Genomic DNA, 23156 nt, shown 5'->3' on the forward strand with positions numbered 1-23156 from the left:
TTCCGTTTACGAGGCGAAATTTGCATTAGTCGTCACCGTAATTTGCATTATTCGGGAGCATACAAGCTATTTTCATAGCTACATGCTGCCGAATAATGCCAATTACGCCTCGTAAACGAAAAAATAGAACTTTTGAGGCAGATAGTGTTCTAGATCGTTCTTTTATCTAGCGTTTTTGACTAGTGAAAAACCCCGTGTTTGTATTATTATCGAGAGATGAGAATAAGAGGCGAATCCCGCACCCTTGCAATCCTGAAAACGAGTCTACTTCCTTTTAATAAACTAAAGCAAGGATTTGAAACCAAGGAGTATGTTCGGCTGGCTAAAAATCACTTTGTTGGGAGGTACATCTGGAAGGTCTTTAGCTGAATGTTTTATGACGGCCTCGCCTGTGAATTCGGACTCGCGCTTGTTCCTTCGCGCGGAGGGTTTTACGACGGAACATTAAGTGGCCTGTAGTTCCTATTTCATTTGGAACAACCTAAGCATTGGAAAAACCGAAAGAATACCGGTATTATTTCGGTTTCGGTAGAAAATTGATTGTGCCGTTATTCGAAGACTTTGAATAAATCCACTATCCACAGTCCAAATTCTATCTTGAGATTAGTCTTTTTTTAATCGGAAGAACGCCACACGAAGCAGCTAGCGTCATTTACATGAAACAATTACGAAAAATAAACAAGGTCTGCAATTAACTTGTTAGTGGTTTCATGCCAATATGTCTGGCTGGCCGACGCGCGTCGGGTTACCTGGCCGTGTTTATTGCACCACTTGGCTACGGTGACCGAAGTCTTCGCCGCCCTGGCAGAAAATTATTCGAAGCTACACCGTTTCGATAGTTTCCAGATGGCTGGGAAACCCAAAGGTCTGGTCGCCACATGTGCGATCTTGCCGAATCCTAGGGCCCGCTTCAAGGTTCCGTTCACCCCCAAATGGGACTTTCACCAACATGTTCAGTCGCGTTTTTAACACTTTTTAATGGGTTGTTAACATTTTTTTATCTTATTAGGAATTTATTTTAGTTAGTGATCATATTCATCGATAAAAAAAGATGAGTATACGGTACTATTTATATTGAGTCCTACAAAATATTGCAATTAGAATTACGATTTCAATTATGTCTACTTGTTCTTTGAATACAGTAGAGACTCCCGTATCCGTACCCCCATTATCCGAATACATACCCTAATATAAGCAAAGAGGATTAGATTAAATATAAGGACGTCCTATTGTCCGTATGTTCTGTTATCGCCGCGTCGCTCGCTGTGCCGGGATTCAAATGCGCGCCGTCTCCAGATTCCGACTTTCTGACTCATGCTTCCGAAACTTCGGCAACGTAAAAATCGAAGGAACGCGTCGGCGTCGATCAGTCGAGCAGGTAGTTCACACAGACAGAGTAGAGGTACGCTTGTGTGTAGTGCGCAAGCAATTGAACAGGCACTCAGACGGGCTGAGTTTTCACGTTACCGAAGTTTCGAAAGCATGAGGCGAAAAGTCAGAGTCTGGAGACGGCGCACAGTGTGACCTTTCGTCCAAATCGGAGACAAAATCGAAGAACTTTTGATAGAAATAAGGTAGAGCGATGAAATTTTTTAAAAATTAAAGCTGAAACATTACAGAATATGGGAAAAATAGGGAGATTATGGTAAGAACGTTTTTTAACGTTGAGAAAATTCGTTAAACTTGCACAATTTCGAGAAAATTGTGGTTTTTCCAATACCACGCGCGCAAATTTTTTTTTTAATTTTTGCTATATATCATTTCCCGTAGATTTTTTCACGCCGATTTCAAATCTGGTCTCAAAATTTGTCTACGACCTCAGGATATTGCAAAATCGATTTCTTTAAATTCTACATGTTTAACGAATTTTCTCGGTTAAAAAACGTTCGTACCATAACTTCCCTATTTTTCCGATATTCTGCAAAGTTTCAGCTTTCATTTTAAAAAAATTTCATCGCTCTACCTCATTTCTATCGAAAGTTCTTTGATTTTGAATCGAGTCTGGTCCAAATTTTCCACTGTGCGCCGACGCGACGAAATCTGTCCGTATTTAATCATTGATTAAACACGTTTAATCAATCATAATGTATTAATATTGGATATCACTGTATTCGGGAAAGTCTACAGAATCTTTTGCCAGAAAGAACAATTCAATATCTTCTATAATAACATCACAATATTTGTTTGAAGTTGAAAAATATGTTTTTTTTTCAAAGCCTTGTTCCTGAAAAACTGTGCGTATAGGAAAAAAATTGAAAACAGATTCGGAATCAGCGCGAAAAACTCAGGCCAATAAGTCCTGGGTAGTTACCAAAACAACTCTGGATTTTCTGCACGAAATTACCTGAACCTTTTCCCGGAATGTTCGTTTGACAAGCAAATTTTCACATAATCATCCATTTCATTTCCAAAGTACAGTACCAGGACCTCGACCAACCGGCTTGATCGAGAGACAAACAGCCTGGACAAATTAAGGCCCGATGGATAATTGAGACCCGAGGGAAACCACGTCTTACCCTGCCATAGTCCGGCCACTCTAAGCGACCGTAATTATCCTTACGGGCACCGTCGCGTCGGTTCTTCCACGCCATAATTAATCCTCCGGCAACCCTGCCTCTCTTCCCAGTTTTCCCCGAAATTCTATACTCTATACAATTGTACTTGCAGCTTGCAGCTATTCCTTCTGACGCGATAACGGTAACGTTAGCGTATCTGCTTTATAATATTTGTCATTGTTGTAATATCCTGCAATTTCTACCATCTTTAACCCTTAGCACTCCAGTGGTGACTCGAAATCACCACTAAAAATTGCTGTCCCATTATGCAAAATATTGTTTACATTGTTAAACATGTTGGTAGCTAATCAATTACTAAACCTTTAATTATTGTATGAGGTATTACAATCAATTTCATATCCATCAAATGAAAAGAATCGTATAGAACGAAATTATTCTACCTAGAACGAGATGTTTCATTTTCGAGTTAAAACAGCTCCGAAATTAAAACAGCTGCAAATGGTTAATTATTATAACTATCTTTTAAATTTTCAATATAGGCCCCACATAAAAAAGTTGTGAAATGCAACATTTAGTACCTATTTTCTCTACAATTCCGGCCAACTGCAATTTCTGGAAAAATATCTTTAGGATGACGGGTAATTCAGTGTCTATGATGTTTCGCGTGGTTAACAGACAACGATATAGATATTTATTAAAACAATAACACGTAACAATAACAAAACAAAACAAGATGTAATAATAATAACAATAACGAGAAAACTAGATTATAAACGTTAATGACTATCGAGTACTAACAAAGTACAGAGATATAAATTAACGTAGCGCGGGCAACTCTAGAGCGATGCGTTCTCAACGAGTGCCACAAGCTTTTTTTCCACTGGTAAAAATCCTTTTTGGTGGGAGGATTAGCAACGTGAGAAAGACCGTTAAAATAAGGGGAGGAATTCTCCGTTCCTCAAGAGTAAGGAGAAAGTTTCCTTCCCCAAAACAATTCAAAGTCGTCGCTGCCAAGGACATTGCAACGGTTGAGTCAGGGTTCTGGTAATCGTCACTTTTACGACCGAACCCTCAATGCAACCGTCCACAGCGCGCACTTGAGAAGGATGAAATTTCCGCGTCCGGAAAGTCCCTCTTTCCAACGCGCCATGTCCACTACATATCTTTTCACATCGTGCAGTAAACTAATTTCTCCAACTTCTCACGAAAAGACCAAATCCATATAGTCCAACATTAAAAAAGTTACAGTTACTCGAATTAATACAACCCCTGGCAGAAAGGTTCCGATCCGGAGGCATTGATACGGATTTTACAGAAAACTATAACTTTATGGAGTTGAAACTGATGGGAAATTAAAAGGGGCTTATTAAAGAATGAAGAACAACAAATTAACATAAGCTTCCATTTATTATAACAAAGAAACGAGAAAATAAACAAAATGTTACACGGAAAAAAGTTAATAGACCCATTAATAGATCTGCTGGAAGAAAGTTTCCCATTTGATTTACAGTCTCCGCGACACCAAATTTCTTCAACAATTACTGTTGGATGATTCTTATAGAGTTTTTTGCGCTGATTCCGAATCTGCCCTTAATTTTTCTCCTAGATACAAATTTCGGATCACGAATAATAGATACAAAATTTGTAATTAGTTACTCGAAGATATAGATACACAGGGGACCACCTGTAGCGGTATTTTCGAATACCTCGAAACCATTCTGCACTTCGCAATCATAACTTAAATTGTGTTTCTTTTTTTTCAATTACAGAAAGTGGACAGCGAAAGTCGACAGCGCGAACTGCATCAATTCTTTAAGTTGAAAATAAATGTAGACAATTAAAAAATGTTTTTGGTTAAACTTTTCATTAAAACTCGAAGCAATAAGTATTTACCGAACAAAACGATTATAGATGCGGGATTCGATTCGGGGCCAGAAGATTCCCAGCCGTATATATGTACTTGTTTTGTTAACGGCTACCCAACCTCTAAAAAATTATAAAAAAATTAAGAACGGTTGCTTCAATAATATCCAAGTACTGAATTCTTATAAAACTGGAGTCTCTAACACTTCAATACAAAACATGCATTTTCTTGGAATTTTTGGAGGTTTTCAATTTTTTAAAACATGTTTCCGTAATCCGAAAAATCTGAAAAAATACACATTAATAATCAGGATGAGACACAACTAACGTAATAATATAAATGTGGTCAACTGAAGACTTTGATGTATGTATATACATAAAATCGGCAATTTTATGTTTTCCGATTTGTTTAAAAATCGATTTTGCAACCAAAAATTTTGAAAAAAATCTCAGTAGTGTATGCTATTCGGTAGAATATTCATGAATTTTTTCATAATTTTCTGTTGAACATGACGTGACTAAAAACAAATTTGGTTGGATACTTCTGACCATCTTTTCCGGCTATACCTTAAGAATCAACGAAAACATTATTTAAAAAATACAAAATATATTTCTTTTTACATCGTAAAAACCGATTTTTCAAAAAAAATTAGGCCTAATTTCTCTTCGATATCTCTTTTAGATCAAAAGTTATAGCAAAATGTGCGTCGCGCCGCGTGCTGTGCCCGAGATTCAAATGCGCGCCGTCTCCAGATTCCGACTTTTCGCCTCATGCTTCCGAAACTTCGGCAACGTGAAAATCGAAGGAACGCGTCGGCGTCGATCAGTCGAGCAGGTAGTCACACGGACATGGTAGAGGTACGTTTGTTGTGTAGCGCGCGTGCAATCGAACATGCACCAACACGGGCAAGCGCGGTCGACACCGCTCACGGATACGACGATACGTCAGGGAAGGGGAAACTGCCGTTCAGTTTTCAGCAGTTTTCAGTTATTCTCTCAACTCTCAACAGTTCGCAAGTTCTCGTTCGCTTAGCTCGGTCGTAATATCTGTGGTTGTCAGGAGGACGCCGCCGCATGTCACATTGTACTTTCACTTTCGAGATATTGTCGTTTAAAGTTTTGATCACTAATGCTTTGACAAGGACATTGGTTATAAATTGTATTATTTTTTCGAGCCTTTTGTATTGATTTTCGTTACGTTTTTTCTGGTAAATACCTAATCCTACACTATAAAGTTCAATAAATGCATAAACTGAAATTTTTTGAAATTGTGACATGCAGCGTTTTTCTTGACACAATCACAGATATATTTACATAGCTTCGCTCTGTGGTTACACGTTACACTCGCGAGTGCGGTCTGCGTTGCGGCATTTGACTATTTGACTATTTATTAGATTGACTTGCTTGGATTATGTGATTACTTGGATTACGTGCACTACGTGGAAGGAAGGAAGAACGGAAGGTATTTGTACATATTTATATTGGTTAATCGGTTTCATTTTGCTCAAATGTCTCCCAAAATCTTCGCGTGAAAAAGCGTGAGAACGCTTGTCGGCACACCACGCGACAGTGCCATTTGCCATCACGTATGAGGTGCTACGGGGCGAGTATGTTCACTTCAATGTAGAGTCCAAAATAGTAAATTGTTTGTTTCTTTATCACTTTATCACTCTCTTTTCATTATCATTATTATCATTTATCACTTTAAACAAATCCAACACAATTCAGCTTTGGCCCATCCAGATTAGAATTAGCTTAGCAATATTCTAAATCGGCAAAATGATGGCTTAAACCAATTCAGTAAGGCAAGTATTTAATCTTCTTCACTTGCTTCTCATCATCGAATTTTTTTATTTCTGGTAGTACATTCTTTTGTTTGTAGTTCAACTTAATCGATTTTTTATAAATATCATTGCAATATTTGAATCAGTTAGGTATATTAGTTGATGAAAAACGTCAGAAGACCTTTTGTAATTGTAGCACCAGAAATTAGAAAATTCGTTGAGATGAGCAATAAGCGAAGAAGATTAAATACTCACCTTTACTCACTGTGTAATTGAAAATCTAATTTACAGAACAGAGGATAAATATAATGTGCTATCCAGGGAAGGAGTAGAAGGAAGCTGCGGCAACCGGGGAAGAGGAAGACCTCTAATTTTTCGCGTGGTACGTATATCTAATTATGCCATTCAACACACATGCATATATTGTACATTACTGATTTTCTTTGTATTTTTTAGGTATCCCACCTATGCCAGAACGTGCTACGGGCCACAAGTTTCGGGAAGCAGAGGCAACAACGTGTAATAATCACAATATACAGGGTGTTCCGTTTAAATACGAACACCTAAATATCTCTTCAGGTTATTGTGATGCAAAAAATATTTGTTACGTAATGCGCATGGTGTCAATGGACCAAATATCTGGCACACCGTGCACGTTACGTAACAAATATTTTTTGCATCACAATAACCTGAAGAGATATTTAGGTGTTCGTCCAATAATAAAGCATAGTAATAATAAAAAATTATAATATTTATTATATATATATATATATATTCTTTGTGTCATTGTCCATGTGTCTTTACCAACTCCCTGCGGCGTATTAAAAAATAAGAAAAAGTAAATTTTCTTTTCCCTTATACGACACTTTGTCTTTTTTTGCATGGGGACATTTTAATCTTAGCTTCCATCTCTTGCAATGGATGCAGAGAATTTTTATTTTGCACAAATTATTTTTTTTTTCGTTTTCTCTCGTTGCATATGACTGAATATTCATTCAAAAATCAGTATTGTCGGTAAAAAGGAAAACTGCTACATATTTGTACAATAGAAATCTACTTTATCGACATCTGCCACATTAGTGCGATCTGCCCTTACCGACGGCGCTGCCCTGTATAACGGCATTCGCCGCATTAATCAGTGCGACCGTGCTGCCATCTTGCGGGGAAGCGGAATCCAGGATAGAGTGGCGTTCCAGCTGGACTGCAGAAAGCTGCATTCCGCGTGGACTGGTTCCAGGTGGAGTCTACCTGTAATCGTTTTCGTCACTCCCCGTGGAGTCTGTTGTGCTATCAGGGTATTTTTGGTGGCTCCACCAGTTACCGTGGTCTAATAGGTTACATTTGTTTCAATGCCCCACGACGTGCTGAGCCACTGGTGGCGCAACCGAGTTGCGCCACCAGTGGCCTAGTCTAATAACGGCCTTAGTAGAACGACTGAATTTCGCAGTGGTGGGGGTTACTATTTTCAGTCGACTAGTTTTAGTGAAACGACTGAATTTCGCAGTGGTGGGGTTACTATTTTCAGTCGACTGTTTTACTGAACGACTGAATTTCGCAGTGGTAGGGGTTACTATTTTCAGTCGAATGCTTTACTAAATCAGAGGTTACCTCTCTGACTGAATTATCGACTGATTTATGGAGCGGGTAGAGCTATATATCAACTGAATCGATCAGATTCAATCATGACATTTACTATCTCTTTACTATCCTACTATCTATTTCATTAGCGCTATCAAATTAATTAATTCATAATCCTCATTTCATGAACTGAATCCGTCCCTCGGTGTCAAATTGACACAGTAGTAAAAAAAACGATAAAATAACAAGTAGGTGATTAATTATTTTTCGATGTTTTTTTAGTCAAATTGATGAGTTAAAATTTACATCTTAAGTTTTTCGGTTATGTGTTTCTTACAAACAATTCGATATTTCGAGAAAACTGTCAGATTGACACGAGGGACGGAATTCAATTGTTCTACTACTAAATATTAATTATTACAAATATTCTCCGAAAATATGAATGATTTATGCATTTCATTTATGTTAATAAAATATTTATTACATTTAGTACAAAATTGATATATTATTATTATATTTATCCTATCCTATAATATTATGTAATATCGATAACACCAAAAGGATTATTTATTTATTTATTTATTATACAGGTAAAACCCAATATGCATACATAAAATTAAATCAAATAAAAATAAAAAAACAATTGCAGCAACATAGCATCGCTATAGAGAAAATTATACATTAACTTAAAATTAAACATTTCTTTCATGACGCTGGAAAGACTGTTTGAAATAAAAGTGCCTTTGTCTGCTGTCACAGTTTCATTAGCCACAAGTCCCACATCACTTATAGCTGAACACAGGGAGGTATACCGTTGTTGAAACCACTAGAGTATGTTACAGTTGAATTATCAGCAGAAAAATATCCCACAGCATCCAAAATTATTCCTGTAATAAGAGGAATTCAAAATGCCATAAACATCATTATACCAAAAACCATAGCAGGACTACATTTACAAAATAACATTTTAAATAATATTGAGATAAGATTTGACTACATTGAACAAAATAATACTACTCTAATAGCCACACTATTAGGTCCAAGATTCAAAACAGCTGTATTTGAAGTCGATAGGATTGCACAGACAGCGCAGAATATGTTAGAGATGAAATAAGTTCCTTGTGCATAACACGCAATAGTCATGAAACTAATACAAATAGAGCTGCAGCAGAAAATCAAGAATCATCTGAAGAAAACAATGAATTTTAGAATCTTCTTGTAACAAAAGTATCGCAGTTGACAAACTAATCCACACCTATAGAATATGCAACAACCATAATTCGTCAATATGTATATAGATTTACTGTACGCAAATATTAAGAGCTGTGAAGTCGCATTTTGGAATAAACACAATTACACAATGCCACAGCTTTTCAAAATAGCAGAAAAATATGTAAATACCTCTGTATTCCCAGCATAGACATATAGAGATAGACTGCGCCGTCTTATGGGCGAGTTGAAGCCCACAATGGCGGCGCGCGGTACAAAGAGTGAGAGAGAGAGCATTAGTCGGGGTCCATAGCGCTCTCTTTCTAATTGATGTATTTATTGATGTTTTATTTTTGTTTTTTGCCGCCATTGTGGGCTTCAGCGCTTCGTACAGGCCGCGCAGTCTATCTCTATATGTCTATGATTCCCAGCAACTTCTGTCCCATCAGAAAGAATATTTTCAAAGGCTGGACAGATTATGTCTGAAAGAAGGAACCGACTTTCAGCAAAAAACCTAGACCAATTAATGTTTTTAAATGTTAACATTTAGTAAATTTGGATGAATTTCAATAGTATAGACCATAATAATTTAAGGTTAGGTTAATTATAATTTTGGAATTTTTACCTTAATTTAATTTTATTACTAATCTCTACTACGACAAATGTAAAATATATAATAACATTAAATATTTCAATAATAAAGCTGAGTTTCATCAACTTCATCGAACATGGAGAACATAACTAGTAAAGCAATTCAGTCGACTGAAAACCACTAAAAACTATCGACTAAATAGTCGATAGTATGTAGCGACTACCCTGATAACCAAATTCTCGATTTTTGCCTGGGATTCTCCGCGCGTATTAGTAGCTATTTTTGCCGTCTAATAGCGGAGGGCAATAGCAGAAGGCAAATTGAAGGCAGCCAGCCGGCCGAAGCTGAATTTGTTTAAGAGGGCAGTACCGTCGCGTCTACTGATCTGATTGGCTAATATCGTTTTACAGGGCCGCATCGTCGGTGAGGGTAGTTCGCACTGATGTGGCAGATGTCAGCAGCGAAGTAATCGAGCGCACGAGGAAGAAGATCGATCGACACCAATCGATACGATCAGCGTGTCGTTCGGAATAACGCATACGGTCGTGCGCAGGCGCGGCAGCTCCCCACTACGCACAGATGCACATTTTGTGCACATGCAAATTTTACTTATTCTCATATTTATGTTATTTTTCTTAGACTGCGGATCTTTATGCGAAATAAAAATTGTCTGCATAGATTGCAAGAGATGGAAACTATAAAAATTGCATTGCCATACCATTTTCTCTACAGTTCAATTTCAATTCATTACATTTCGAAATTTATTGAAATGTGTTTATGGAAAAAAAGTGTCGTTCGACGGAAAAGAAAATTTATATTTTTTTTATGACTACTATACACTTATTTTAATGTTTAAATATTAATAATTTTAAATTCAGACTACTCAATATCAGAAGGGATAATAAATGAATGAAGTAGGAAATAATAAATATTATATTTTTTCATTTAGTTTGATTATTTTTCTTTATTAGTCAACTATTAGTCAAATTTTTACAAACCTTGACTTGCGCGAACACAGAAGATGATTTGCAGGACAAATCTGATAAACAGGTTCTGGATGATCAGCTTTTCTTCGTAACTCCTCCCGTGAATCGCTCGAGTACAGTGCTGCTCTCACCGCATTTCTTCTTGGTTGAAAATGGTTGAAAAGAGGATTGTCTTATTATACAGACCTGCACAGACCTGGGCGACGCTGGCTCGAAAAATACATGTTGCTGTTGCTGCTTCTCACCAAAGAGGACTGAAGAGGACTAATCCCAACTAATCCTGACTAATCCTCTTTGCTTCTCACCTTCTCTTGCTCAGTAACACTCAATTACACTCAGTAAGACAGTTCCAGTCCCCACGTCATCCACTCCGACAAAGGAGTTGCAGGCTGCAACAGGCTGCAACTTGCAGCAACATGTGTTTTTCGAGCCAGCGTCGCCCAGATCTGTTATATATTCGCCAATCACATCATCACATCAGTACGACTCGACGGTACTGCCCTCTTAAACAAATTCAGCTTCGGCCGGCTGGCTGCCTTCAATTTGCCTTCAATTTGCCTTCAATTTGCCTTCTGCTATTGCCCTCCGCTATTAGACGGCAAAAATAGCTACTAATACGCGCGGAGAATCCCAGGCAAAAATCGAGTTAATCCCACCTTGAGCAACTCGAACAATAGCGCAGCTCGGAACGGGCCAATTCTTAGCTCTAGGTAGGATTATCCCTCGGCAGGCCTGGTTATCAGGGATAAATAGTAACTAGTCGATAGTTGAATTTAGTCGATAGTGCCCATCACTAGGAAGAGTTAGTGCGGCTATGTGCTGCCATCTTACAACGGCCCGATCGTTAATCTGGGCACGATATCCCGGATTGTGGCAACGACATCATGTGCCAAGATTGTGTCCAGGGAACACTACGAGCCCTCACGCGCCAGTGATGGGATTGTTGGCGCTTTTCACGCGCATGCGCGACGACTCTAGCCTCAGTCAAGTACGAAGATCGGGTACCTTGGTCGCCCTGCTAATTTCCCGCCATATAATCTCCCAGTACTTTCCCCCCCAGTAGTACCCCACTTTCGGACGTAGACGTAGACACGGCCCTGACGAAACTCGCGCATGCGCGCGAAAAGCGCCAACAATCCCATCACTGTCACGCGCATTTGTGGCTTCGGCCCGCTTGGTTGTCTGGGTTATTTCATTTGTAACAAATTTCCTGTACACTTTTCATCGAATAATTTATTATATTTATTTATTATACTATTTAGTTTACCAACAATATTCTGCTTAACCTATACGCAAGGTAAACAAAGGGATCTTTGACAGTTATGGCAAGGTATTCTAGTGAATCAGATTCAGATAATAACAGTAGATATCGAAAAAGACGTAGTCGAAGGTCTAGGTAAGTATAATATCAAAGAAACGGGTACAAAAATTAATTTATAGATAACTCGTGAATGTTGACAGTTTATTCGTTTTTACAAAAATGATGCGAAGTGCCAAAGTGTTAAATTTGGGACCTTCGGACTATACTTTGTTTTTCAGATCATCTAGTTCCGATTCCAGTGATTCATCATCGCATAGAAGAAGATCATCTAAACATTCGAAAACAAAGCGTAGACATCGTTCCCATTCCAGAAGCAGAGGAAGAGCGCTCTCTGAGCGCAGTCAAAAGAGTTACAAAAGCTCCAGGAATAGTAATTCAAAAGGCAGAGAAAGGCATAGGTACCGTTCTAAATCACGATCATTAGATCGCTCAAAGAGAAAAGTAAGGTCCATATCAAGAGAGAAGTCGAGCAGTTGTTCGAGCAGTTCGCAGTCTAATGTGAAAACTACTGTTGCTGAGAAATCTAAGAATGTAGTAGTCATAAAAGGTATAAGCGATAGATTCAAAATATTATTTTAATCATTATTATTATTACGTCATCTCCATTATGCGATACTTGTGCATATACAATTCATTGAAAGTGCTTTGTATTGTCATATGTTATCAGTATCAATCGTTATCTCATATCAATAAATGCAATAAAATTTGATTTGCAGATGACTTTCCAATTGAACCACGTTTTAAAGAATGTGTATTAGATGAAATAAATGCGGATGGTTTTACACCCAAGCAATTTTCATCTTCTAATACGAAAGAAAGAAAGTTCAAAAATATTGTGATAGACATTACGGCAGATACCATACAAGTTCCAGCAGTAGCTGATATTCCGTCTGGATCAGAAAGTATTTTTCATTCATCGGTAATTAATTTTCTTCTATAGTTAAATTTTTTTAATTCAACATCTATAATATTTTGTATTTACATGTTCACTTTTTTTTTCTAGATAATGCTTGACCAAGAAGCAAGGTTTGACAAGTGGGTGAAGAAATTATATACGCTTAGACAGAAAGCCATAGCAGATTTAATACACTCAAATATCACTTGATAATAATCTAGTTTTATTAAATGAATATTATTTTTCTTTCTTTGCATGTATCAAGTTGAACGAACATGTAATTTAAAAGTAAAATAAATCATCTATTTTGATGATCATCTATTTTCAACTTTTATCAGTTAATACTGTGTGCATATTCCGCGGTCTATTTGTTAGTAGTCCTAAGGAAGCTAAGAACATTTGACGAAGTGTATTTACAGGGAGATATAATATAGGTTGTAAATTGTAAGTAAATGACTTGTGTCATGAAGGTGTGAGTGAAAGATTGAACACATTATGGCCTACCGCAGTATTTATTTATGCGGACGTTCGTTTCAACAGCTACATTTTAAACATCATCGAAATATACATAGTATGATAAATAGTAAATAAATACAATATCTTAACAAACGTTAAAAATTAGCGTACATTTGATCATGGTTATGAACTGGTAGATATATTAGAGATGCAAAAAGGAAAATGCAATTGTTTAATGCATACAAAAATGGTACTCACGTACTTGAACAACGAACATATGTCAAAGTAACCAATCAGTGTATGAGATTCTTTTTTTTTTTATATAAATATTGAAAGAATGCGTTAGTGAGACAGTAAAGTAACGCTGCAATCGCTAAATGATTCGAACGATACCGTCGCCTGTACTGCAACGTATATTAAGTACACGTCACCGTAATCGTCATCGTATGCAATCATAATTGCCAAAAGTATCGTTCGTTCCTAAATATCGACTGTGAGGTGTTCATGTGTATCGTATAAATAAATTTTCCATTTATGCTATAATAGTACTATATAGTATGAAAACCACGTCTGAAAAAAACAAAACGTGGACTTCTCAAAGTTTATCCTCTTTTACGTTTAAGCGAACAATCGTGTCCTCCTTATCGTAGTTGTTGAACCGGAGACTGAATGTACTCTTCATGACCGAGTACATTCAACATCGATAGAGAGAGAATCGATGTGGTTCAAGTTGTCACCTGCGATCATTATTGAAAGCCACGTTTCTTCTGTTTCAGACGAAGATTATTCTATGTATTATGAAGAATGTTGCCCTATGCATTCCCTTTTCGTAATACACGCGATATACATATATGTATATATAAATATACATAAATATACATACATATGTGTATATATATATACCACTACGCCTAATTAAATATTTAATATTGGTATCCTCCATTGGCAGCGGCGTCGCCACCACTTCCAGACGGATATCCGCCGTTACCGTTGCCACCGTTTCCGTTTCCGTTTCTGCCGCCTGGTCCACCAGATGGATATCCGCCTTCCATAAAAGGAAAAATGATTATCATTATTATGTATCAATACTAAGGAAACAATCGTGAATTGGAACTTCGCTTATAAATGCATTCTTAATCAATTGAGACTTAAAAGATTTTGCGGAATTGGGATAAGCAGACATCAAAACGAACCCTAAGAGAGGTAAATTTAAAATAATAAATAAAATCCAAAAACATAACGATGTATAATAAATGTTAAATGCTTAAAAATCGATTAGAGCATGGCCAATTTCTACAAACGGCAAACAGTATTAACTTAAATGAAAAGACCGAAGAAAAGTTAAATCGTTGGGAAATGAGTGAAAGCAAATGATTTACATTTTAATATTCTAGTTAAAGGAACCAGTCTAGTAAGAACCAGGATAATACGATTAAATTTTTAGTTCAAAAAGCGTTCTTCAACTCCAACCGGAGTTGATGTGATTAACGAGATGTAGAAATTATGAAATTTGAAAGTGTCTTTTGTTTCTCGCAATTGATGCAGACAATTTTTATTCTGCATAAAGATCCGTAGTCTACTCATTATTTTTCTTACAATCTACGAAGCTATACATATAGCTTAACAGTTAACACTAAACCTACCGAGCCTTAAAAATAACTGGTAGATGTTCCCTTATATACAGGGTGAGTCACCAAACGTTACCACCTCAAATATCTTTGTTGTTTCTAAAGATACGTAAAATATGGTAAGGACAAAGTTGAATGGTACAATGGGGCTGACACGATGCAAAAAAAAAAATTTTGTTTTTATGTCATTTTTTCAGAGATATGAAGGTGACCTTCATTTTTTTAAATGGAATGAGGTATTTTTTAATACATCAATCGATGCAGCTGGACATTCGTTATAATAAAGTACTAACCTATGTATGTCGAAAAGTTATTAGTTCAGGAGATATTTCAATTTAAATAACTCTAAAATACCATTACTGTCGTACTACGACGTCAGTGTTTACTTACTTATGTAACGTCTTATCACGACAGTAATGGTGTTTTAGAGTTATTTAAATTGAAATATCTCCTGAACTAATAACTTTTCGACATACATAGGTTAGTACTTTATTATAACGAATGTCCAGCTGCATCGATTGATGTATTAAAAAATACCTCATTCCATTTAAAAAAATGAAGGTCACCTTCATATCTCTGAAAAAATGACATAAAAACAAAATTTTTTTTTTGCATCGTGTCAGCCCCATTGTACCATTCAACTTTGTCCTTACCATATTTTACGTATCTTTAGAAACAACAAAGATATTTGAGGTGGTAACGTTTGGTGACTCACCCTGTATAAATGACAAGTTTGATTTTATTTAGACTTTGTACGGCTCCTATTGTAATACGTGCTCTACTAGAGCTATCTATACACTCATTTCTTATGAAATAATTTTCATTATTTCAATAATTGTGAAATAAAAAATCTGGAAACAGTCATTTTGACCGGTGATAGTAGGTTTAGTGTTACAAAATTAGAGAAGGAATTGCTTCATTTACCATTGCCAAAATCAGATCCACCACCGTTGCCGCCTGGTCCTCCTGACGGATAACCGTTACCATTGCCGCCGTTTCCGTTTCCGTTACCGTTCCCGTTTGGACCGCCACTTGGGTAGCCATTGCCACCGAAATCACTTCCACCGTTTCCACCGGGTCCACCGGAACCGTATCCTCCGTTGTTTGCTTCGCCCTCGTATCTAATCTGTGGTTTAAATCCATCTTGATCGGCCTCGTATTCAATGATCTGCTTCCTTCCGTCAGGAAGCAGAACGTTGAATTCTCCTTGCGCGCGATCGCCATCTCGGGTCTCCGTGTGTCCGTAATCTGCACCGGACTGCTCGTCCTTCACCTCATAAGAGAATTCGTACTTTGCCGGCTCCTAGATCATTAATCTCCATTTTCCCGACTGACATTTACTTAGACGTTAATTTTATTGTCATTCAGCCAAAATTCACGCAACAGATAAACTTTCAACTTTGCATTATAGCATTCGGTAGAGAATAATTACATTTGACCTTCGCATTCATATTGGTTTCTTGAGAAAGAGTTTAGAACGAGTTGCAATAATTAGCCTGCGGACGATGTCTACGGCAGTTTGCGGTTTTGAGAGAACATACTTTGTAATTCTAAATTTCCTAGTGTATTCTTATTTAAACGTTTTTATGGTTCAAAAGTACACAAAGATCCGCAGACTAATGTTTCTTTACGTAAATATTCAAGTCTTTGGATATTCATATTATATCAATATCTAGTATGAATTCTTCAAAATGGTTTCCTTCTGGCAAGATATAACTTTTTTATACAACAACGTTCAACTGATTTAATTTCCTGTCACTATCATTCCTTTTTGATACTAAAAGGAGCTCTCATGAACTTCACTATCGTGAAACAAATGTTTTCACAGTTCGGATAGTAATTGTGAACAGTATATCTCTCCGGAAGGGAACTATTCTTTATGAAGTATTTATAATAAAACTAGCATCTTATGCACTTTCATAATGCTTTGCTGTTATTTTTTAAAAGTAGTAACCTCATAGATTATTTAATTTAAAAGAGGAGGACTATATTGAGGAGTATCTTTGAAGCGCACTTGCATATATTCACAGCGAATATTAGAAAATGTTTGTTTAAGAATAAAGTAGGTTTTGTAAAACGTTCACTCACGTTACTTTCCTCGTCCCCACTGCTTCCGTAACCACCGCCATTGCCATTGCCATTCCCGTTTCCGTTTCCACCCGGTCCTCCGGAGGGGTAGCCTTCGTTTCCACCGGGCCCACCAGAAGGATAACCACCATTACCATTTCCGTTACCACCGGGCCCACCAGAGGGATAGCCACCGTTACCGTTTCCATTCCCACCAGGTCTTCCAGACGGATAACCGCCATTGCCATTGCCATTTCCATTTCCATTTCCATTCCCGTTTCCACCGGGCCCTCCGGACGGGTATCCACCGTTACCGTTTCCGTTTGGTCCTCCAGACGGGTATCCACCATTTCCCCTGCTACCTCCACCATTCCCTCCGTTCGGTCCTCCGGACGGGTATCCACCATTGCCACCGTTACCACCATTTCCACCACCGTTTCCATTCCTGCCAGGTGGGCCATAAAGCCCCGACGGCCTCCCATTTCCATTGTTGCTATCCGGCGGACCGTAGTTGCTCGATGGCCGACCACCGTTACCGCCATTTCCTCCCCCGTTTCCGTTTCTGCCAGGTGGCCCGTAAAGACCGGAAGGAGGGCCGCCGCCATTGCCGCCGCCAAAACCGTTCCCACCTTCCGGTGGCCCATAGCTACTCGATGGTCCCCCATTGAACCCGCCTTTGCCAGCTCCACCGTTTCCACCACCGAATCCGTTTCCTCCACCAGGTGCTCCATAACTGCTCGATGGCCTGCCGTTCCCAGAACCACCGTTTCCGCCGAAACCGTTCGATGGCGCCCCATACGAGCTCGACGGTGGGCCGCCGCCTCCGAAACCGTTTCCTCTGCCACCACCACCACCACCACCACCACCACCGCCACCGCCACCGTTCCTTCCGCCGTTCGAACCCGGCCTCCCATTGCCAGAACCGCCGCCATTGTAACCGTTGCTTCCACCAGTTGGCACTCCGTAACTGTTCGACAAACCGTTGCCGCCGCCACCACTGCTACCACCGACGCCATTCTGACCGTCGAAATCGGGTGGCCCATAACTGCTCGAAGGACCTCCGCCACCTCCGCCGCTGCCACCTCCTGGACCACCGCCTCCAGGTGGCAAATACGAGTTCACTGGAGGCTCCGAGCGCACCAGGCTGAGGGCCACGATGAACACTGCTAACGCGATCTGCAAGTTTCGTAATTATGCCGGTGATATTATATAATAGTGGTGTAAGTCAACAAACAAAAAACATTTCGATCTTTATGTTTTTTATTTGTTAAATCGATATACATTCGGTAAATGTGCATAAATATTGAGCCAGTTTTTGTCGCTCTTTGCTGCCTTCTTAATACGATAAAAATGCAGGCCATTCGGTGTGGACATAGCTTTACAGATGTTTCCACAATCCCTTGTTGATTTTGACATAATAACTTAATGATAGAACCGTATGCAATCAATTTTGAAACATTCTTCCGAGTTAGCACGATGTACAGACCTCGTCAATGCAGACTTAAAATCAAATGTAATATTGAATTAATACGTAATTTGTTAACTGTCTGTATTACTTTCTGGTTGACATTTTTTTGAAAATCTAGCCCTATAGATTCCAGAAATATATAAATAAATGAAGGTACCGAAAATACAGAGGCCGACGAAATACAGACATTGCGATACTACAAGTAGAACTAGCGAGCAATAGTCAGACGTCGCACGGAACTCTCCAAAAGCACCGAGAGCTTGATGAATTTTGAAATTTGACTTTTTTGAACGAGAACATGTTTCACGCTCTCGATTAATTTTGTCCGCGTAAAATCAACCTTCGTCTTGATGTAGCACGGGTTACATTAAATCATGAAACTCGCGCAACAATGAAATAACAACATCTAACAATAAGCAAAACTATGCAGTTAAGACTATTTAAAATCGAATAACTTTTTTCAAAATAATCCCTTTCCCAAATAGTCCGCAATATACGTAGAGTAGCTTATTTCAGCCCCTATCTAACAGCCAACCATCCTGGAAACAAGTTGCTCAAAAATAAATATCTACTAACAAATTATTATATAAACATTTGTCCCCATACATATTATAGCAACGTTTAACTAATTACTGGAACAATTACCCTACGAAGGGCAATATGTGTTTCATCCTCAAAGTTGACAGCCTTTTTAAGCCTGTAGATACAAGAGCGTATTATTTCTATGAAAATGTACGGATATTTTCGGATATTTGTATTTGTATTTGTAAAATTGTATTCTTCTTTCAATTATTCTATTAAGGCGGTAGTATACCCTCGGATTGTTACTAGAAAGGGACTAGAATCTTACTAGATGTTGGGTCGAAAATGTGGGTTTGCGCGCTTCGGTTGTTTGACCTTATTTGAGCAGATTTGGGGTGGGTGAGGGCTCATTCTAAAGAGGAAGGTTCATCACATTGCGCTCTGGTCATCATATAAGTCAAAAAAGGCTTTTAGAGACAGAAAAATGTATTGAAATCTGCGGGTTTTTTCTAGATTTTTACTCTACTTTGGGCCCTCATATTATTAAATATAAACATAATCTCGTTAAAATCATGAACAGAGCGCATTGTGATGAACCGTCCTCTTTAGAATGAGCTCTCACTCAGCCCAAAATCTGCTCAAATAAGGTCAAACAATCGAAGCGCGCAAACCCACATTTTCGACCCAACATCTAGTAAGATTCTAGTCCCTTTCTAGTTACAATCCGAGGGTATACTACCGCCGAAACTAATACATCGATGTCCTTAAATATTTTTAACATGTCCACTGCTTCGAATTATATGTACCCATTTTTGTCATAAATGCATAAAATCCGCAGTCGAGTTATCACAAGATTTAGAGGTTCAAACGGAAGCGGTGAACACTGTTTACTTGTCTGGATTTTCCCCGATCTCGTCGACGATCTAGTCAACGCCGGATCCGAAATTGAAAAGATTAGGATTGCGTTCGGGGAACCAGCACAATCCCGGGGCCCCGGTTTCGAAACGTACGTGTTACCACGACGACATTTCTACCGCGCAGACAATCCTTCGCCGCCGCGCCGCAAGCTTCATCCTCCGTTCCGATGGTTATCAGTTGCGAGAGATATAATTTCCCTTGCGCACGCGGATGCCCCGATATTTTCTCACCTTAGACATGTCGGTGAACTGTGTCCCGTCGAAACAATAAAACCTCGACCGTTCCCGTGGTCCTTATTGTTTGTTGTTCGACTGTATCCTTGAGAAGGTGAGACGAACCCGGGGATCACGCGAGCTACCGTGATGTTCGCCTCTTAGGTGGCCGGTGTTGCGCTCCTTTGCGACGACTACCTTGACTGTTTGCACACCTTCTTCCACCGTGGCACGGTGTCGAGGGAATGACAAAGTTTGCTTCTAATCCGCTTTATATATCCCTGAGATTCATCCGTGTTTCTAGATCACGGTTTGGTGCAACGCGCGGCCAGGATTTACCGGTGAGGCACCGTGTAACTGTGTCACGGTGGTGTTGAATCGGCCGGTGACGGTGGTAATGGTGAAGAAGAGTGGGACCGCAGGCAACAGCCACCTAGTGTACGGGTTCGTTCCATATTTCACGGGTTACGAATCCTATATTGTAACGCAATGCGGCGCATCATTAACTTCGAGAGCATCGTGGTTGCTTCTCCTTCTCTTTCTTCACTCCCTCCCCCTCTGTCCTTCTCTTTCTTCTGGTATCGTATCGTATCATATCGTATCGTATCGTATCGTATCGTTTCGTCTCGTCTCGTTTCTTTTTTCTTCGTTCGGACGATCGAGCGGACCGAAGAAGGATACAGGACTCCCGTAAGGATTACGGGCCTTCTAAGGATCGCAAACTTCGACCGTTCGTTTTCGTTAACCGGCTTGATTATTACGCTGCTCGTCTTTTCTTCGCATTCGGACTTTCACGAAATTGTTCGACGTATCCGCGGCTCTTCCGTGATATATGCCGGTGAATAGAGACATTGGGCAATTGCTCGGCCGGCTTGCTAATTACGGGATAACTACATAATTAGCGGACGGAATGTTGGGCCACGCGGTCTTCGTCGGCCGATGATTGAACGGGCGCGGTGATCTATCGGTAGCTCGGCGATTTCAATTGAGATCGGCCGGCGCGCAGTGAAACGAAACGATCTGACGGTGAACAAAAATCGATTTTCGTAACATTGTAAATTAGAAAAATAGGTATAATTAGTAAAGAAATCTCTATGAACGTAGGTAAGTCGCTTATTCTTTCCAGGGCAACGCGTATAGCTATTAGCTCTATTTTTATTCATGCTTTCTCAGAAAGTATAGAATAAATTCTTAGGTTGGGTTCTCGATAGCTTTGTTATAAAAGTGATGTTGCTGATGGCATTGGAAAATGCTCGAGGTACTAAGGGTTGATTTTCCTTATAAATGTTTTACCTTACAAAACTGACAAGACTGTATTTACTTGGATTGTGTACAATTTTTATCACAATACATATGTGCTGGGAGTATAGAATTTAAACATTTCCTGTAGAAGTAGCTGTATAACTTTAATACAGTAGGACCTCGCGATTAACCGGATCCCGATTATAAACACGTTTAAATATGATTATTTTATGAAGGGAAATAAATTTTCAAAAATAAGAAATTTTTTTTGGAATATAATGTACCTTTTAATTATTTCCCTCGGGTCTCGATTATCCATCGGGTCTTAATTTATCCGGGCTGTTTGTCTCCCGATCAAGCTGGTTAATCGAGGTTCTACTGTAGTTGTAAAATAAAAAATATGAAACCTGACATTTAACCGGCAGTGGTAGGTTTAGCGTTAATGCTTTACGCAAACTCGTTCTTGTTTTTTAAAACTGGAGTGTTTTAAAGCCATTTCGACTGATAATAAGTGTATCGAGTAGCCGAATATTCGTATATAATAACAGCTCTAGTGTGAAAAAAATCCACTGAACTATTACCTGTAACTTGTTATCTTCTTATCTTTCAATAGTGTACAAGTTTTTGAGTATGTCAGAGTGAGGATACAATGACAATTATTAACACATCATATTCTCACTGAATTTCTATTTACTTAAAAAACAAAGCTAGATTTCAAAGTTTCAGCAATTTGTTTCATTGGGACACATGAATCTATTTTATAGACAGGTAAATAACCGAATCAGACAATAAAACGTGCAAGTTCTTGAATAAATATTTAAAGTCAATAAAGAAATACATTTAATTATAGAAAACAAAAATGATTTTCATTGAATTTCTTCGCGCGAAGCGGCGCGATATAGTAAATAAAAGATGAGATTACATAATGTTACCAAATGTACAATTAGAATGATAATGTCGACAAAATATTTGTTCCAGTTAAGAAAGCCTCCCGTCAATGTAATCTTTATTTTTATCGAATTATAGCGTCTGAGGTTAAACCATTGTGAAAGGAAATATGACTGGTATATCTTTAACGAGCGTTAATGGCCACTTGCCCTCAAAATACTTCGCTCTTTTCGATCATCTATTTAATTTCGCAAGCGATAAGTAGCCTTCGACATGAATGTCACGGATTTGATACAGTCCAATTTCCACGTAGCGGTAATATGCTTATACTTTCAACTTGATGATCCTCCGCAATGTATAACGCTGGGGATCAGCGTTTCGCTATTATCTCTTCGTAATACCAATTTCTTTTGATTTGCCTGTCGAGACGTCTCAACATAATTGCTTTCTGTTGGATTGTAAACGAGTCGTGTGAAAACAAGAATGATCACTGGCGGAGGAAATTAATTCAGATAAAGCACACACACATCTACAAGCGCAATTAACTAAAACAAAATGTACCATAATTGTCTACGAAATTTATAACCACAGAACTCTCTTAATAATTTCTTCTGAATATAATTATAATTAATTGTTTTCATTCTTCTTTGCTCCGCTTGATTTTTATGTATGCCGTTTAAAGCGTAATTATAATAATAAGCATCATCTACCTTCTCTTAATTTCGCATTAAAACGTTTTGGGAACAATTCCATTGTGTTTAAATTTATAATAAATAATGATATAGTATGTTATTTTGAGCAGATGCGTACATATTCTTTAACTCGCGTGCATTATCAAGGTTACGACGAATTTAATCAAAATAATTTGAGTTGTTATCGCGACATTAGTTCAATAAGAGAACGTTATAGTTGGCTTTCGTTTCAATATCGTTTCAATTCCACACCTCCAGAATAGAAGAATCCCTTAAAAGTGTTCGCCTCGGTCGTCTGAAATGGAGATATCGAAGCCTT

The 23156-nt window shown here is 38.4% G+C and overlaps 2 protein-coding genes and 2 long non-coding RNA genes across 5 annotated transcripts; 2 read left to right on the top strand and 2 right to left on the bottom strand.

Moving 5' to 3' along the window:
• Positions 1 to 5281: 5281 nt before the first annotated feature.
• LOC143207772 (uncharacterized) lies at positions 5282 to 6910 on the top strand. The gene is made up of 3 exons (XR_013008747.1): positions 5282 to 5841; positions 6455 to 6545; positions 6620 to 6910. It is a non-coding gene; the product is annotated as an uncharacterized LOC143207772 (long non-coding RNA).
• Positions 6911 to 7635: 725 nt separating this feature from the next.
• On the bottom strand, positions 7636 to 11285 carry LOC143207773 (uncharacterized). The gene is made up of 4 exons (XR_013008748.1): positions 10541 to 11285; positions 9576 to 10111; positions 9143 to 9464; positions 7636 to 8628 (listed from the first exon to the last, which is right to left on the bottom strand). It is a non-coding gene; the product is annotated as an uncharacterized LOC143207773 (long non-coding RNA).
• A 251-nt stretch (positions 11286 to 11536) lies between these two features.
• LOC143207770 (uncharacterized) lies at positions 11537 to 13748 on the top strand. Its single transcript, XM_076421546.1, has 4 exons — positions 11537 to 11924; positions 12068 to 12396; positions 12566 to 12768; positions 12853 to 13748. Exons 1-4 carry the CDS (start codon positions 11851 to 11853, stop codon positions 12952 to 12954), a joined length of 708 nt encoding a protein of 235 aa, XP_076277661.1. The 5' UTR covers positions 11537 to 11850; the 3' UTR covers positions 12955 to 13748.
• A 233-nt stretch (positions 13749 to 13981) lies between these two features.
• Positions 13982 to 20277, bottom strand: LOC143207768 (uncharacterized). Of its 2 annotated transcripts, none has more exons than XM_076421545.1 (4): positions 20034 to 20277; positions 16917 to 18071; positions 15753 to 15954; positions 13982 to 14245 (listed from the first exon to the last, which is right to left on the bottom strand). In XM_076421545.1, exons 1-4 carry the CDS (start codon positions 20040 to 20042, stop codon positions 14124 to 14126), a joined length of 1488 nt encoding a protein of 495 aa, XP_076277660.1. In that variant the 5' UTR covers positions 20043 to 20277; the 3' UTR covers positions 13982 to 14123. The 2 variants fall into 2 exon arrangements, with proteins under 2 accessions (XP_076277660.1, XP_076277659.1); XM_076421544.1 differs by having other exon boundaries at positions 15753 to 16131; positions 20034 to 20273.
• Positions 20278 to 23156: the final 2879 nt, after the last annotated feature.

The sequence above is a fragment of the Lasioglossum baleicum genome, chromosome 4, assembly GCF_051020765.1.
Source record: "Lasioglossum baleicum chromosome 4, iyLasBale1, whole genome shotgun sequence".
NCBI classification, from domain to species: Eukaryota; Metazoa; Arthropoda; class Insecta; order Hymenoptera; family Halictidae; genus Lasioglossum; species Lasioglossum baleicum.

What these genes read in the sequence shown, in the direction of transcription:
- LOC143207770 (XM_076421546.1), top strand. Translation starts at nt 11,851, where the DNA reads ATGGCAAGGTATTCTAGTGAATCAGATTCAGATAATAACAGTAGATAT. An exon ending in GAATGTAGTAGTCATAAAAG is followed by an intron (nt 12,397 to 12,565) that starts GTATAAGCGATA and finishes TTTGATTTGCAG; the next exon opens with ATGACTTTCCAATTGAACCA. An exon ending in AAAGTATTTTTCATTCATCG is followed by an intron (nt 12,769 to 12,852) that starts GTAATTAATTTT and finishes TTTTTTTTCTAG; the next exon opens with ATAATGCTTGACCAAGAAGC.
- LOC143207768 (XM_076421544.1), bottom strand. An exon ending in GTGGGGACGAGGAAAGTAAC is followed by an intron (nt 16,132 to 16,916) that starts GTGAGTGAACGT and finishes TTAATGATCTAG; the next exon opens with GAGCCGGCAAAGTACGAATT. An exon ending in TGGATCTGATTTTGGCAATG is followed by an intron (nt 14,246 to 15,752) that starts GTAAATGAAGCA and finishes CTTTTATGGAAG; the next exon opens with GCGGATATCCATCTGGTGGA.